Source organism: Vitis vinifera, chromosome 15, assembly GCF_030704535.1.
Source record: "Vitis vinifera cultivar Pinot Noir 40024 chromosome 15, ASM3070453v1".
Taxonomy (NCBI): Eukaryota; Viridiplantae; Streptophyta; class Magnoliopsida; order Vitales; family Vitaceae; genus Vitis; species Vitis vinifera.
Genome location: NC_081819.1, coordinates 19,235,011 through 19,252,409, shown reverse-complemented (window position 1 = coordinate 19,252,409; position 17,399 = coordinate 19,235,011). Strand labels below are relative to the sequence as shown.

The window sequence follows — 17,399 nt, the reverse complement described above, 5'->3', positions numbered from 1 at the left end:
GCTTATGTTTCCATATTTGTTTTCTTGCTTTCTCTTCTTAATGATTCAATTGTACAATCACATTGGTTCTTCATGGATTCTTAGCAAGTGATTTGTGTGGTAAAGTATATTGGGATAATAGAATGTTTTGTTTGCTCAAATGCATAAATCTTCTCCCATCAAAGTAATATTATTATGTATAAGTGATACTTAAATATTCCCCTTTTATTAATTTGTGTGGTCACTAATCAAATTAATATTACTTTAAAACATGTTTTACATTGGTTTTTTGTTAAGTATTTGTTCTAAATTACTAATTACTCATAAAAGTAGTGTGCGACACTTTAAATAGTTTTTCTTATCATGATGATGAGTTTTAAAAGGAGTTGCAAAAGTATCTAGTAATATATCTCTTATTAATTTTATTTAAAATTGTTTTTATGAAGTTATACATTCTATTAAAAAAAATGATATCCACAAATATCAAATGAAAGGAATGGTCAATGTATAGTCATTTTCTAAAAAATTTAATGTAGTAATAGCTAATTGATTTCACCTCTATTAACTTTCTTTCATTTGTATTATAGTGAGGGGATCAAGAAATCTTGATATATAAAAACTTTATTGGAAATTGTTGTGAAAAACCACAAAATGAACAATAATAGAGAAGAAAAATAGAAAACACATAATACACACTAGAATTTATGTGGTTTTCCTTAGCTTGCATCCTTGGGTGAAGATAATGAGGAACTTTCATTATTATTCAAGGAGATTATAATCTAAGCCCCAATTGCACCCAAAAAGGCTCTTTTTTTCAATCAAAATCCCTTCTTATATTTTTTTTTTTCTTGATTACATAGGAATACCATACATGTAAGAAACTAATTTCTTAATTATAAAATATACACATTCCTATAATAAAATCTCATAACATAATACATAGATCCTTTATAATAATAGGAAAATCCTTTAAACAAACATATCCTAACAAAAAAATATTAAAGGCTTGCAAGTTGACTCAAAAGAGAATTAGATCTCCACCTTAACCAAAATTTTCTAGTTCTAAACAAACTTAAAAACTTTTCCATGTCACTTTGATCCCATGGCTCTAAAGAGAAAGAGGTCTTTATACTATAATCACTAATTAAGCTCAAGCAAATTTTAGACTTTAATGTAGGAACAAATTTAGTAATCACATTTTTCAATTCTCTATTATAATGATTTTTTTTTTCTATTGTTTATCATACTAAGTGCATAAGCAAACAAAATTATAACTACCATACCTCTAAGATGGTTCAATCTACCTCTTCCTTTTATCTCTAGTCAAATTGTATTATTGCACATTCGGTGTATTTCTTTATTGTCAAAATATTATTATACTTATTTCTCATTTGATATTTTTTAAAAGCGACTTTAATTTCAACATTTCCTAAAGTGTAAAGCTCAAACTCTACCTTTTCTCTCATATTAAGGTTTTTTTCTCTATCAAATTGTTTCTTCTTAGAAATTGTTAAACAAGAATTAGAGGGTTTTGAATTAGGGCGTCACAACTTATACCTTTTTATACTATTTGCATACCCTTGCACTTCTTTGCTCTTGGTTCCAACTTACCATCATTTGCATGAATATCAACAAGATGATAAAAATTCTTGAATTTGCATGACTAGTGGAGAAGATAGACTATACTTCGATTCCTATAATCAATAAAAATTAAAGAAGATTTCATAAGATAATAAGAAAATCTATTACCTAGCTACTGTGCAATGGCTCATAATGCATTCATTCTTATAGAACTCATTTAACTCTTTCTTACTAAGTTCTATCTTACTATCAATTCTCAAGCACTTGATATATTTTTCTATTTGCTTCTTGATTATAACTTTTCATTATTTGAAATTCCTAAAGACGTTATTCTTATATTTCAAGATATATACCCAGACTTTCAAAAGTAGATATTAACCAAGGTCAACATATATTTTCCACTACCATGTGATAAAATCTGATAAAGGGCCTAAAAATATCTAAATTGATGTAACCCAAAGTACCTTTAAGTTTATGAATAATGATCCTAAATCTAACCTGCACTATTTCCAAAACACAATGCTCACCAAAATTTAGTTTTACAATTTTCTATTCATTAAGAAAACCTTGTTGGCTGAAAAAATTCATTCATCTCTTACCCATATGCTACGATAAAATAGTATCCAAAACTGATTTCTAAGGTTAAAATTGGAGTTGTACTTGTAACGATACTACACCGTAACATAAAGACCATTAATTTTTTATCCATTCATCAAGCACCCTTTGAGATTCTCATAACTACATCTCAAATTCTATATGTGCACAAATAAATCTGCTTTTTTTCTACTCTAGAACATGTCTTACATTAGTTAATGTCTTCACAATGTCATTATGTGTCTTAATTTGAATTGTGTTCATCCCAACAACTTTGCGAACTACATTGTTTCCCATAAGAACCTTCCCACCATCTATATGCACCCAAAACCAAAGTATCCACTCATCACTTGAGTTACTAACAATATGTAAAAAGACATCTAAAGCATCCAAATTTTTCTCTACACAACTACTATGGCACTAGAAGTAGAAGCTTTCTCATTCTTCTCATTTACGTTCAAGATAATTTGTCACATAGTGCCCTTTTTTTATTGTGATTGAAAGACTATTGTTTCTCTTAGAATTTGATTTAGAACTTGTTGAAATGTCTTGTCTTTTTTATTTTATTATTATTGTTCTTTCTATTGCAATTAAACCCTCATTTAAGTCTTCTTTCTCTATTGTAACACTCTTTTGTTCAATTCCTTTTAATGTAGGCCCACTTTAAAAAAAAAGTATGGAGAGAGTATCTCTAACATAAATTCCACAAAGTACCTATCAAAATTTTATAGAGAACATACATCAAGATTGTGACACCTTAGTCTTCATCATTAATTCTAACATCAGTCTTCCTCGGATCCATAATTTTATTAAACTCACCAAGGAGATCTTTGTTAGATGTATATTTTTTTCATTTGGAGAATGAATAACTGTTTCTTCAAACACAAGCATAAGAGACTTCGTCATATACAAACTTCTCACCTTCAACCATAACTCAGTGGTTGTATCCTCTTTTACAACTTCATGAAGTACCTCATTACCCAAATGAAATAAAATAATGTCATGTGCTTTCATACATACATACATACATGCATACATATCAAGTCGGCTTTTGCAGTCATATTTGAGATGAACTTTGGAGATAGAAAGAGACATTAGTTGGGGATATAGAAGTGCACATACATATCAAATAGGTGTTTGAATTCATATTTCAGATAAATTTTGTAGATACAAAGAGATGATTGGAATATGGAAGTGTTTTTACCATGGAAACATAAGTTGAGAGTAAAAAGAATTATGGATTTTCCTGATATTATACTATGAAATTCAATTCTTTTCATCCATATTATACAGATCATTTTTCTTTCCTATTTGCAACATTGCACAAGAATTCACTCTTTAGTATTCCCACTTTTGTGGTGCCATAGATGATGTTGGCTTCACTATGAGAAAAATTTTTAAGAGGGTGTCGTTGTTACTTTTTTTAGGAAGGACTAACTCCTTGTTCAGCCAATTATGGTGTCCAATATTGATGTATATGAAGAAAGTAAAATGAGATGGCATTTAAGGGGAGTGAGGTTATGGTCCTTATGTTAAATTTCTATGTATCAATTATTTAATTTATGGGGGTTGAACTCCTCTTCCCCACCTCTCTCCCAACTCTCCCTTCCCTTTTGCTTTTGGAAATTTTGAAGATAAGTTGAATCCTAGTTATCTTTTGGCTTGTCAGCTACTTGCATAATATGTTATTGTTTAAATTTTGGTTTATGGAAGTTGAGTCCTAGGTCTTTTTTAGCTTTGTGGTATATCTATAATATTGTCACTTGCATAACATGTCACTACTCTCAAATCAATCATTTTTAGGTGAACTTACTAGATAATGAGGGTTCATTACTTCATTCTTATTAAAAGAAATATTTTTGCTCATATTTATTAAGATTATATTTTCTTTCTCTTGAATTGCTATGTTGTAAAAAAGGATTGTACAACTAGCTATGAAGCCTTAATTGGTCATAGTCTACCCAAAGCTACTGACCATAAGGAAGATGAACCGCCAACAAAGAAGATAAAAATTGAAGGGCCGCAAAAATAGAAGACCTCAACCTCAAAAGAAATTTGAAATGCCTTAAAAGTGTTTTTAGCAATTGTGGTTTAGACATTTTGCTAATTTATCATGTCAAACATTTTGTTTTATATTCTATGTGTTTTGACAATCTTGTTTCATTTCCTCAGTATACTAAGTTTTATTGGGTGACTTTGATTTATTCTAACAATGGTGTTTTAGACATTTTGTTGCTTTATCATGTTAGACATTTTGTTTTGTAATCTATGTTTGTTTCAATAATTGTGTTTCAATTCTCTTCTATAAAAGGTTTTATAGTAATTGACTTTGCATAAATCTTCTTTACTCACAAATGAAAACTCTTAATTATAGAAATAATGGGTAGACTTTACCACTGTTTTGATAGCAACATTTGTTAGAACTGTAATAGATTCTAAAATTACCATTGTGGTAACACCAATGGATACATGTTTGTTTCGATTATATTTGTCAAACTACTTTTCCAATAAGATCTCATTTACGTGCTCTTAATTTTATAGAATATTCCAAGTATTTAGAAATTTTGTGCATATTTCTTAATAAAGATAAAAATAATACAAAAGTTATATATTTATATAACATATGAAAAAAAAAATCCAACATTTCCAAATATAATCCATTTTCAAGAATTATGTTGAAAATAATTTCTCAAAAATATATTTCTAGTTTCATTTTTATATTAGTTTATTTTTAAATTTTGAAATGCCATTTCTCTTTGTCATCTAAGAAGATCCATACGTAGGGTTTGGTTTAGCTTAACCCAGCCAAAAATCTACTATTCTAGACACCTTGATTCAATGTCTAGGAAAAGGAAAAATCACTTTTTCCAAGTTTGTCTTTAATTTTAAGCCCACTAGGTAAATTTAAATGGATATTTTGTACATGTTTTTTTGTGTCATTTGAGTTTCTTGTCTAATGTTAGACTCTAATGCTTATGAATATATGCTTCCTAGTATTTTTGTTGTGGGTCATATGATAAAATAGTAGAAGGAGAATGGGTTCATCATTGTTGTCTTTGAATGTTATGACTTCTTTTTTAAGACTTTTTCCAAAATTATTTTTGTGGCAAAAACATGGCTTTTAAATGGCAAAAACCATTTTGCCATGAAAAAATTGTGGCACAATAATGGTAACAAGTCTTTAATTTATTTATTTTAGCCACATATAAAATACTTTGTCACAAAAGGAAAATATTTGGTGTAAGAGGTACCTTTCTATCATGAAATAAGTTTTGTGGTGTAAGAGTTGAGTCATCTCTCTCTCTCTCTCTCTCTATCTATCTATCTATCTCTCTTTCTCTCCATTTATCTAGGATTTTTGAAGATGAGCTGAGTCCCATGCACCTCCCAAGTATCTAGTATTTCTCTGAATGTGGGGGTTTTGAAGATGAGTTGAATCCTAAGTACTCATTATTATTTGGCTTGTGGTCCAGCCATGAGCTCCAAGTATAATTCTATGGCTGCTTGTTCATCTACTCTGCTGTATCGATCACCTACATAATATCTCATTATCCACAACATTTTATGTGGGCTCACTGTGATATGATGAGTCTCCATTATTTCATTCATGTTAGAGGAAAATCATTCGCCCATATTTCATTAAGATCGACTTTTCTTTCTCCTGAGGACATTGCTCTCCATTGTATGCTGCAGACAAAAGTTGCAGAGGCAAAGCTGCTGCAGACAAGGTTTTAACTACAAAGTCCATATCACCAGATTGTTTGGTCCTCATATCCACAACTAATAGCATGAGTATATGGCTTATTTCAGGAAGGCTTCAAGAGAAAAATGACTATGAAAACAAACATAGCAGATTAATCAAACATTTTCTCTAGTCTCATTTATTAAATTAACAGGGATTTTGCATCATCACCAAATCCAAGACCTGATTATATGAATGCACACCAGTAAAAGATAGAGACAAACTTATGCATGAATGTTGCTAAGCAAAGTAAAGAATACATCCTTATATGAAAATCATACAATTATATCATGATAATTGAACATTGGATAATTTTACAACGTAGTAAGTATCCTTTCTTGGGTCTGAACTTGACCTCCACTAATAGAAATATGAAAGGCTATAGAGCGTGGAAGATGGTGAGGCTCAATGAAGAGAAAACCTAGCTAGTTGCCTTTGCGTGAAGTCTTCATGCATGAGAATGAGAGATTTTCTATAGCAATGAGAAGATGTCGCTTCTAATTTAAAGCAACATTGTCTACATAAAAAATTAAAGGGTCATATATATATATATAAAAGGGTCATCTTATAGTCTAAATATGGATTGTTTTATTGTTCACAAGCTCCAATATGGAATCATGAATCCTTCCATTTTTTGTAGTGTGACATCAGACACACTAGCCTCTTAAGAGCAGTGAGATTGACCAGTATAAAGTCAAGTGATAAAGAAGTAGTAATAATCTAACAAACCTATTCTCAAAGATATCAACTTCAACATTAATTTAAGAAGTCCATCTATAAAGTAACTATCATCATAGCTCATGTCAACTATACTGGTATCTCAATCTTAGAAAAAAGCTACAGTGTCTAATAATGTGAAAAATATACGTTAAGCTAATAATATAACAAATAAATATTTAATATTTTAACTAAGAGTTTGTATGGTAATTTTAGAAAGCATTTTAGTCTAAAAAGTGTGTTTAAAAAAAACCAAGTATTTGATAAAATTTAAAATAAAATAAAATAAACTTTTAAAATTTTGAAAAATAAGTTGTTATGTTGGAAAATCTATTATAGTGTTTTTTGGAGGAACACTTGATAAGTGATTCTCCTAAAAATACCTCTAGAGAAAACATTTTTGTGGGAAGCTTCCCTCCACGTGTCCTTCATAAGCTCAAGGCCCTTTGATCGTCCAAATTAAAACGAATGATCTGTCTGGGCTAAGACAAGTTTCGTCTAGCGTAAGAGGAAAAACAGATTTCCTTTTTCCCCAATGTCAAACGAAATAGACAGACCAAGCCAACTGGGGACTTCCAGATGGACAAACCAAGTCAACCGAAAATTCTAGGTATTGAGCGGATGATTAACCACCACCCATGCTTAAGCGACAATCAAAACAACATTTACACCTAAAAATCAATGTCCCTCAATCGTTACGCACGATCAATGACATTGACAAATATACATGCACAGTCAACAATATGGTCTGAGATTCTTGCACGACAGACAACAAATGACACCAATCAACAACTCTTATTTGGTATGATTGTCCAATCCGCGTTGAGAAAATTGTGTTGATTATCTTATTAAGGCATAGTATCCGCCATGACGGCATTGATCAGCGTAGGAAAGACATGAATGCACAATTAACGTTGTGACGATGGTGCCATACATTCTATAAAAATCCCTCCAAAAGCATGAAAAATGTATGCGCAGATAATCATTCAAAAAGTTGGATTTACTCTCGCTAGATTCTAACTTAAGTTTCGAAAGGGCATGCCCGAACCACTTATTCGGACATCCTTTTGTGTAGGGAAACAATCCATCTAACTCTAATGAAGCTAGATGGGCCTACATCCAATTGGCACAATTCCAACAATTTTTACTAAAGACACTTTGAGTAGAAACACTATCAAACACACTATAAATAGATCGTCTTAGTTTCAACTTTGGATGATATGAATACCACCATGACAATAGATGAGAGTTCTAATCAAATAAAATTAGATGTTGATTTCTCTAATCAAATTCATAACTAGCATATATTTAATTTCAAAAATATTTAAATATGTGGAAGACAAAAGCAAACCTGCTAATCCCACAAACAAAATTCTTCGACTATGTTTAATTTTTTTATTTACAACATAAATCCAAGTAACTTCTAAAAAAAAGTATGTGAAGGTTCTCATTTTTTTATTTTTTTTTCAATATTATAGATTCATACGAATTTCATGATAAAAATAAGGGTTATTTTAACTATAAATAAATAAAACAATTGCATATTGTGAAAAATAACCTCGAAGTTTGTAAAAAAGTGTCTAAAATTTTTTTTGTTAAGTAAAATCATCATCTTATATCTAAATACTATAGAAAAAAAAGGTAAGAAAAATCCTATGAAAATTTGGAAAAATGTTAAAAAGAAAAATGGTTAGAGATAAAGGGGAAAAATGTTAAGACATCTTTTCAACAATTTAATTTTCTTTCCTTCAAACAAAATAAAACTTTTATAATTTTTCCTTTTTCTTTTTTTTTATCATCTTTTTTTTTTTTTTTCAAACTTTTCCCGCTTTATATTTGTACCCATCAAATATCTCTACCTTTTTAAATTTCTCATTTCTAAAACACTTCCAAATTATTTTTTAACTATCTTTATAACAATTTTTTTATCATAATTAATATAAATCATATGCCTTAAAATATATTCATCTAGTACAAAAATAATATTAGTATTCCAATTAAAAAAAATTATTGGAATTAGTTTTAAATCTATCTTAAATACTTCTTTTCTTTCTTAAATAAGTTTGGAAGAAAGGATTTAATTTTAAGGTTTATTGTCGAGAATGAAAAAAGAATTGAAAGAAAAGGATAGATATAAAAGAGAATAATGAGGGTATTATACTCGAAAATTTTTAAATAAATATATTAATAAAATTAATGTTTTAAAGTCTATATAATGATTAAGTAGATGCAAATATCACATAGTTTGAAATTTTTATTTTGATAAAAATTTCTTATTCATTTCTCTTTTATTCTATTTTTTATTTTTTTTATTACAACTTACAATTTGTGGGCGATATTCTATCTAAACTCATCTTAAATTTTGAAATTATTTTGAGTACTTATCTAACAAGATTTTTCACTTCAAGAATAATTTTAGAAAATCCAAGAGAATCATATGATTGGTATTTTCGTTTGATTTTATAAAGAAAAATAAAAATAAATAACGGTATTTCTCGAATAGGCAATTTACACGTGTAACGGGTAAAACTCGCCCGGATACCGCTAAAAGTCGGTGTTTTCCTTATAGCGAAGGGTGTGGGAAGGAAGTTTATAAGGAAACGAAAGTTTGAAACACCAAATATGTTGCCGTTTAGACTCTCACTTTCTATTGCTCTCTTCTCTCTTTCCCGCGAACACACTCTCTCTAGAATCTTTATATCTCTCTAGAGGATCTCCCTCATTGCAAAACCTAATCTGCATATCCATGGATGCTTCAAATCTTGCTCTCAAGACTCTCCTTTTTGTCTCCTCTTTGAAAACTAGATCCTTCGATATCCGACTTTCTTCTTTCCTTTTCTTTTGTTTCCTTTCTCAGCTTTTTCTTTTGGCCGTTACAGATTTTTGTAAATGCAGTGAAAGCGATCTTCGAAACTCCATCAATTGCGTTTAGGCTTGATTTTCGTTTGGTTGTTTTGTTTATGGTTGTTTTGTGTTTTTGACCGTTGAAGTTCAATCTCCTAGAGTTTGAATTTCTGGATTGGGGTTTGTATGAAGATTAGGATTTAGGGTTTTTTTTTTTTGGTTTCGAGGGCTGTTTAACGTTAGCTTGAAGATTGAAAAGGGCCGTTTTAGTTGTTGTTTTTGGATTTTTTTTTTTTTTAATCTGCTGATTGGAGGGAGAAATTATGGTAGAGGCAGACGAGTGTAACGCCGATGAGAAGGCGGATGAGAAGCAGGCTTTAGGTTTTTCAAGCACTACCGTCTCTGATAGTGATCGCAGTTCTGCTGATCCCAAGTTAGTCTCTGTTCTAGGGTTTTTTTTTTCTTTTGCTTCACTCTCTGTTTGGATGCTGGAAAAGTAGGAAAATAAAAGTGAATAAATTTAGAATTTCATGTTTTATGATCTTATTCTCTTTGGTTGCTCACTAAGCAGAGTCAAAGGAAGGAAGTGTCCTTGGTTGTGTTTCCAAGATTAAAAAAATGAAAATGAAAAGCACAACTAGGCCAAAGAGTATCAAGCTTAGTTGAGTGAAGTTTACAAATTTTGATTACTTCTATTTTCCAACAATTTCTCGCCATCCAAGCAGAGTTTAATATTGAGTAACAAATTTGATTGCTTCATAGCATATAGTTTAGCACTTCAAATTTTATGGTTTAGACTGTTATTGTTGTTTTATATTAGATGTATTTAAAGAAACTGGTTGCATCTGAACCTATTTATGGTAAGGTGTATTCTAATTAGAAAATTAGAAAAGCATGAGAGTAGATCATGAAGACCATTATTAATACAGTAAGAATTCCTTTGTTTATTCCATTAATGGTTCTGGAATGGAGTGAATTTTATGATATTGTTTGGTATTATTGCATATATAGGAGGGTGACTGGGCCTGCCAGGCGATCTACTAAGGGATTCTGGACAGAGCAAAAGGTTAGAAATTAAAGGTTCTTGTAGGCTTTATGGCTTTATGTTGTGTAGTTTTGGGGGTTGGGCTAGTTATTTGAACTACTGTGGGAAGTGGTTGGGCTGAATGGTTCTTTGCATTTACTTGTTATTTGAACTACTGTGAAATGAAGATTAGATGAATGACTTCATATGCATTCTTTTCTCCATTAACAGGATCGAGTTTTAGCCTATGCCGTCAATAAGTTCAAGGGAAAAAACTGGAAAAAAATTGGTGCGTAGAACATTATTGCTTTCCTTTTGCTTTCCACTCATAAGGATTCCCCAGTAGCAGAATCTATCTGATTAATTGTGTGATTCGAAAATATACAGAGTAGCTGGGGATGTTAATTAATGTTTTCTGCAAAAATGATCTTGACAATATTTTTTTGGCTGGCCAATTTTACTCTTTCTGTTTCTTTGAACTGTCAATTTGTGATGAACATGTCATCTTGTGCAGCTGAATGTGTCACTGGCACGACAGACGTTCAGTGCCTGCATCGCTGGCAGAAGGTCCTTGACCCTAACCTTGTTAAAGGGCCTTGGACAAAGGAGGTGGAAATTAAATTTATTGGTTGTCTTCTGAAAAGGGTATAGTTTTTGTTTGAATATTTGATTATGAATTTTTTTTTGATTGGCATTCCCAGGAAGATGATCTTATCATTGAGCTGGTTGGGAAACAAGGTAACAAGAAGTGGGCTGAAGTAGCAAAATGCCTAACAGGCCGTATAGGCAAGCAATGCCGAGAAAGGTAGTAACAGCAATTTATGCAATCAATTCCAAAGTTTGTTTGATCATTCAGAGCTATTTCTCACGTTTCTATTTCCGGTACTACTTTTTTTCTTTTTACCCACAAGCATTTTTTTAGCTATCAATAACATTTTCATCCATATTTTCCTCCTCTAAAAGGACTGGCTTCTTTTTTCATAAGCAAAAGAAAAAAAGAAAGAAACTGAAGCAATGGCTAACTTGATTTATTCAGGTGGCATAACCATCTAAACCCAGCTATTAACAAAGCTCCATGGACCAAAGAAGAGGAATTGGTTCTTATACAGGCACACCAGAAATATGGGAATAAGTGGGCTGAAATAGCAAAGATTCTACCAGGAAGGTAATCAGAGAAGAATGTTTCTACATTAAAATCAAATGATCAGATGTGATGTTTTGTTCCAATGTATAAAGCATAGATATGTTTTTTTGGACAGAATGATTTATTGCTTTCTGATATGAGGAGTTTATTTTGTTTTTGGGAATTAACAGGACTGAAAACTCAATAAAAAATCACTGGAACTGCTCACTGAAGAAGAGACTCAACTTAAATGCATCTGCTTTTCATCTTCCTGGATTTCCCACCAACAATTTAGATAGTTTGAAAATGGAAAGAGAAACAGAAAATGGGGCAACTCAGGTTGTGAAACAAAGTCTTGGAACAACATTCTCTCTTGACAAGCAAATGGAATCACAGAGTAGTGTGGATACTCATCTGGATTTGGCTGTTGGATATTCTAGTGGAAAAGAGAGTCATCTACCACCGTTTAAGAAAGTGAACTGTAGATTTCCAAAAAGGGAAGCCATTGGTCCCATGAAGCCACCATTTCAGACCATATTTGATAAGAAAGAAGTTCCTGAATGTGATCTGGCGAGTGGACGATGCCAAGATAGTGCAGTTAATGATAAGCCTTCGCGAGACCCACATATCAAGGCTAACAAGCTCAATGAATCATGCAGTATTTCATTACGTGATCAATTGACTCTCTGGCATTCGGCTAAACCTGGTGAACATTCTCCTCCACTACCTCATTCTGGATGTATTCCACCCTCGTCAAATTCTCCATTGGATGAGATTGGTTGTAATGGAAAAACTAATGTTCTTCCCCACAAGATGGATCTTCCTGTCTCTGCTAAGAGATCACTTCAACCCCCAAAAAGGATGAGCAAATTACTTTCCACTGACAGCTCAGGTGCTATTGATTCAGGATCTAGAGGCCAGTCTAAAAATTTTTTTCCATCCACACAGACACATGAAGTTAATGGAACAAATGAGCATACTGAAAAATGTTTAAATTTAGAGGATAAAAATCTTGGTGGTTTGTGCTATGAGCCACTCAATCTGGAGGGTCTGAACACTTTCTTGCAATCTGGTACATTTCCCAGATCAGATAGCTATATTCAGCAATCATCTAGTCCAGTTTCCTCTTACACGCCAGCTAGCAATGGGAAAGGAATTTCTGGTAGTTGTAGCAGCCCAGAATCCATATTGAGGAGTGCAGCCAGGAGTTTCAAAAATACTCCATCTATCATTAGGAAACGAAACCGAACTCCCATAGAAACTGATAATGCAAATAACAATGATGGCACTGGTACAGAAGAAAAGACTGATAGTAAGGTTCTTCCAAAGGTGAAGCAGCTTTTCCTCTCTCCCCCCAAGTCCCAGAAGCTTGACCCATCTTCTGTAGTGAAACTTGTAGAAAAACGTCTGGAATATGCATTTGATAAAGAGCAGGATTAAGGCCTTCAGCAATGGGTTGATTTTCTGATGGATGACTCAATTAGTTCTTCAATAGCCTGACTAGAAGGTTTGCTCTAGAACTCTTGCTTCATGATTCCAAAGGAAAACTTCAACTCTCTGACCTTAGGTGAGTGATTTCTGCTTGTCTTTTATTTTGATTTATAACCTTTTCTGACCAAAGCCACTCTTGAGAAATTTAATTCTCAGAAACCCGTAATAACTGAAACAGAGTTTGTTCCACTGTAAGCTTGATTGAGACCCTTGTTTGAGACCAAGGTTTTGAGCAATTTCATTGTTTATCTGATGTATTAATATTAGGAGGTATGCATATTGGGTTTGTTTTTGTCTTTAGAATGCGGGATTCAGCTAGTTCAAATTGCCATTCTATTGATCTTTTCCTGTTTTCTTCTCTTTGCAGATTAAGTATCAGTTTCATTAACCTGTACAAGAGATATTGATTCAAGATACTGTGGATAAGTGGGACAAAAGGTATGCAGCCAACCCCAGAAACATCAAGAATAAGGCTCAAAAATAAGGGCGATGAATAGAACCAGAATGTAAATTGATTCATACAAAATCATTGGGGGCTTGTGATGAGCTGAAAATGTTTGTTACCATGATTTTTTATTTTTTTTTTCCTCTCTTATAATCAGTTTCTTACTGGAATTTCAGTACTTTCTCTTCTCCTTTCTCAAAGAAATCAGCTCCTGAGGTTGTGATGAGATGTGGGCTTTGGCAATAGTAGGCCCATTTGGCCCATTTTGAAGGGACGCCCGATCTAGAGGCCCAGCTCTTTTTCAATTTATTTTTTGCAGGTTTATTAAAATAGATAAAAATTTCTTAATTTTTCTTATTGGGGATGTTTTGGATTTTTTTTTTCTCCAGAATTAAAATTCAAAATCGATATTTGAACTATCAATTACGAATTTTAATTGAAAAACAGAATTTGTTAATAAAATTTCGATTTTTTCGTTTTGACAACATAAATTAGATAAAGTTTAAATGATTTAAAATTTGAAAAATATTATTAAGTTTTCAATATCCAAAATCTTTATAAAAAAATCTTTTTATTCATTTTCCTTTTAAAAAAAAAAATTTACAAACCCAAATGTAATAGATGGTAATGTTAAAAGACAATCGTACCCCTGCTATATTCACTTACCCCATCTTCTCTCATGATGTTGGGGAGCGGCATTCACGTAATTTGCCAGTAATTAGATCGCGATAAAGACGGTGAACAAACAAAAGGAGCGCGTTAAGGTGGGAGAATGGGGAAGCCGACAGCAACAGACTACGCGCCACCATTGACGGCAGCCACAGTCTGGAGTGACGTTCCTGAACCAAATCGTTCACGGACCATCGACTTCTTCGAAAGACAAGCGTTGGCCTCCCCCGTCGCTGCCGATTGCCTCCGAAAGGACTTCTACTCTCGCCTCATCCTCAGCCTTCTGGAGGTCGACAGTGTCGAACGTGGCCGCATCACTTGCCTCGTCTCCGTCAAACCTGCTGTCATCGTAACAAAACCCTCATAACTTTCTCCTTTTTTCTTTAATTTATGTTAGTGTTACTGCGTTTTGTTGCTCTGGGAAGAGGATGAATTTTCAATTTTGTTTTTGACTCCGATTCGATTTCCATTTGGATCTCGAGACGGAAAAAAGGAATTTTCGATTCCAAATTTATTAAAAACAAATATATTTTCAAATTTATTTTCCTTTTTTTTTCTCAATCTGTAAGGGTAGAAATTTAAAATAGATTATTCGGCTAAAAGTTTTCTCCCATTCTGTTGTCCCACTAAGACTCTTAAGTTCTAAATTTTCAATTTTTCATGGACTTGGGAAAACTGTAACCTCCATTCTGGCATATTTCAGCTATTTGAGTTGAGTTTTCAGTCATTGTAGGCCAAAATGTCATAAAATCATATTTTTCTTTTCTTTTCTTCCAATTTCTTCAAGAACCTTAATGTTTTGTTCCTGCATTTTTGGGTTTGTAGAATTATTTCGGTGGACTCCATGGAGGGGCTGTGGCTGCCATTGCAGAGTTAGTATCAATTGCGTGTGCTAGAACAGTAGTTGCTGAGGATAAGGAACTGTTTCTAGGTGAATTGGGCATGTCTTATCTCTCAGCTGCACCAAAAAATGTGAGTTTTGTTTCTCATGTCCAAATTTTGAAGCATCTTTCTTGCCTTTCAAAGCAAAAAATTGCATTAATTTCTGTTCTTAAAAGCAATGGAAGGACTTTTGAAATGCTTACCAAATAATGCCTGTTAGTTCTTTTGCTCTGCATTATGGTTTATATGCTGGGATTCAATGAATTGATGAGCATCCATTTGAGGTGTTTGAAAACTTGGGCTGCATTTGGTTGTTTTTTTACAATTATGTGGAATTTGAAAATCTTGCATTAAGGATGGAATTGGGGGTGTGGATTTTGTGTTGATCAGATTTAAATTCACTTTTATTTGAAGCAAGCAAAGAAACAATGGGTCTGGGATGGGATCCTCAAATTCCAGTACTGACTAGTTCAGAATATGGCATTGATGAATCTTTTCCCTCTGTTTACTATGTAATCCTTGGTCTGCAAAAATTTTAGTAAAAGTCTGTCATTTAGTGTGGGTGGTAACCTAGCTTCATTTTCAGTTGGATGCCTTATAGGTAGAAAAACCTCTGCCACAAAAAATGGTAAAATGCATTGTCAGTCACAAAGAGTGATTCATACTGATGCACCATGAAGCTTGAAGCATGTTGGATGAAGAGTTCAGCCACTATAGTAGCAGTACAATAGCAGAAGCATGCTTTGCTTGCTGATTGTACCCTGGAAAATAACACTTATTTCCTTCAAAAAGAGGCAGCCCTTTGTGAAATTGAAAACTCAAGACTATATATGTTCAGCTATGGACAGAGGCTGCAATAAGCTTTGGTTGCAGTCCCTTTGATTTTTTTGCCTCTGCTTACTATATAACTCTAGGTTTGTTAAATTTTAGTTCAGGGTTGCCATTTTATCTGGCTATTGGTTTTGTGACCTGTAAACTAACCTCATTTTCAGTTTGATACCTTATACATAAACTCCTTCCAGAAAAAGTGGTAAACGTGTGGTTCCGCTCACTAAGAGTGCTTCACACTTATGTACTGTGAAGCTTTAAACTATGTTTGGTTCTCAAAAATTGAGAGAAAATAGAGAAGAAAATTAGAAGGAAAGAAAAAAATGAAAAAATATAAAAATATATATATATATATATTTGAAGTCAACAAACTATTTTTATGTCACTTTAAACTCATTTCACTTATCGTAAATTTTTTATACAAAGATTATTTAATTTGAAAGTGCATAAATTTTACCTAATTTTAGTTATATCTGATTTTTCTTTCATATTTTCTGTTGTAAAACCAATCATAAGAAAATTATTCTCCTGAACATTTTTTTTCCTTAGTACTTTCTAGGAACTAAACATAATATTAATGATGTTTGACGAAGAGTTCAACCACAACCATGGTAGTACTACAGTGGAACATTGCATGTGTTGCTAGTTGATTCTAACCAGGAAAGACACAGCCCTTTGTAAAATTGGAATGTCAGCCATACATGTTTAGGTTATAGGTAGAAGCTGCAGTAAGCTCTGGTCACAACCACCACATAACTTATCAGATCTTTGGTTTCTGGTGTCTGGTTTCTCAAATGGCCTTTTCTGCATGCTTGGCATATATAGTTCATTGCATTTGCAAAACCCCTTTTCTCTCTTCAATTTTCTTTTTTGCTTTTTTCAAAATTTATCGTTGAGATGAGCTTGTTTCCACACATATAGGCGGAATTGACAGTCGATGCATCTGTAGTGAGGAGTGGAAGAAATGTGACAGTAATTGCAGTTGAGTTCAAAATGAGGGAAACCAGCCAGTTGGTTTACACTGCTCGTGCCACCTTCTATAACATGCCTATGGCAAAATTATGAGATTTCCCCTTAGTTGTAAACAGGAATGGTAATGCCCTTGTTCTTTTATTGGTCTTTTCTTCATTTAAATTGCTACTCTACTTACACTTCTCTTTCTCCTTTTTGCAGATTAATAACCACACAAGAGATAAAGCTCAGATTAATAAGTAGAATTTACTCGAACTTGTAGATGATTTTTTTTTTTTTTCCTATCTACCAAACAGAATGACTAAATGGATCCACTTTCATTTTTTATTTTTTTTCAGAGCTTTCAACAGCATCTATGTTTGTATTTCAACATATTTTTGGGCATTGGGCCCATTTGCAGCCTGGGGCTTGAGTTCCTATCAAGAGGTCATGTGATCCCTTATCATATACATATAATATATGTTGGGCCGGGCCTGTCATTTTGTTGTTAAACTTTAACCCTGTTCGG

General features: G+C 32.7%; 2 protein-coding genes across 3 annotated transcripts; both read left to right on the top strand.

Moving 5' to 3' along the window:
- The first annotated feature begins 9,215 nt into the window (after positions 1-9,215).
- On the top strand, positions 9,216-13,744 carry LOC104881864 (uncharacterized). Of its 2 annotated transcripts, XR_009467791.1 has the most exons (8): positions 9,216-9,890; positions 10,469-10,523; positions 10,713-10,770; positions 10,996-11,090; positions 11,183-11,286; positions 11,518-11,646; positions 11,796-13,171; positions 13,463-13,744. XR_009467791.1 is itself a non-coding variant. In XM_059743069.1 (7 exons), exons 1-7 carry the CDS (start codon positions 9,781-9,783, stop codon positions 13,042-13,044), a joined length of 1,800 nt encoding a protein of 599 aa, XP_059599052.1. In that variant the 5' UTR covers positions 9,222-9,780; the 3' UTR covers positions 13,045-13,744. The 2 variants fall into 2 exon arrangements, 1 of the variants encoding a protein (XP_059599052.1); XM_059743069.1 differs by having other exon boundaries at positions 9,222-9,890; positions 11,796-13,744.
- A 517-nt stretch (positions 13,745-14,261) lies between these two features.
- LOC100259154 (uncharacterized) lies at positions 14,262-17,236 on the top strand. The gene is made up of 4 exons (XM_002270920.4): positions 14,262-14,558; positions 15,035-15,181; positions 16,841-17,012; positions 17,093-17,236. The coding sequence occupies exons 1-3, from the start codon at positions 14,313-14,315 to the stop codon at positions 16,982-16,984; spliced, it is 537 nt and encodes a 178-aa protein (XP_002270956.1). The 5' UTR covers positions 14,262-14,312; the 3' UTR covers positions 16,985-17,012; positions 17,093-17,236.
- Positions 17,237-17,399: the final 163 nt, after the last annotated feature.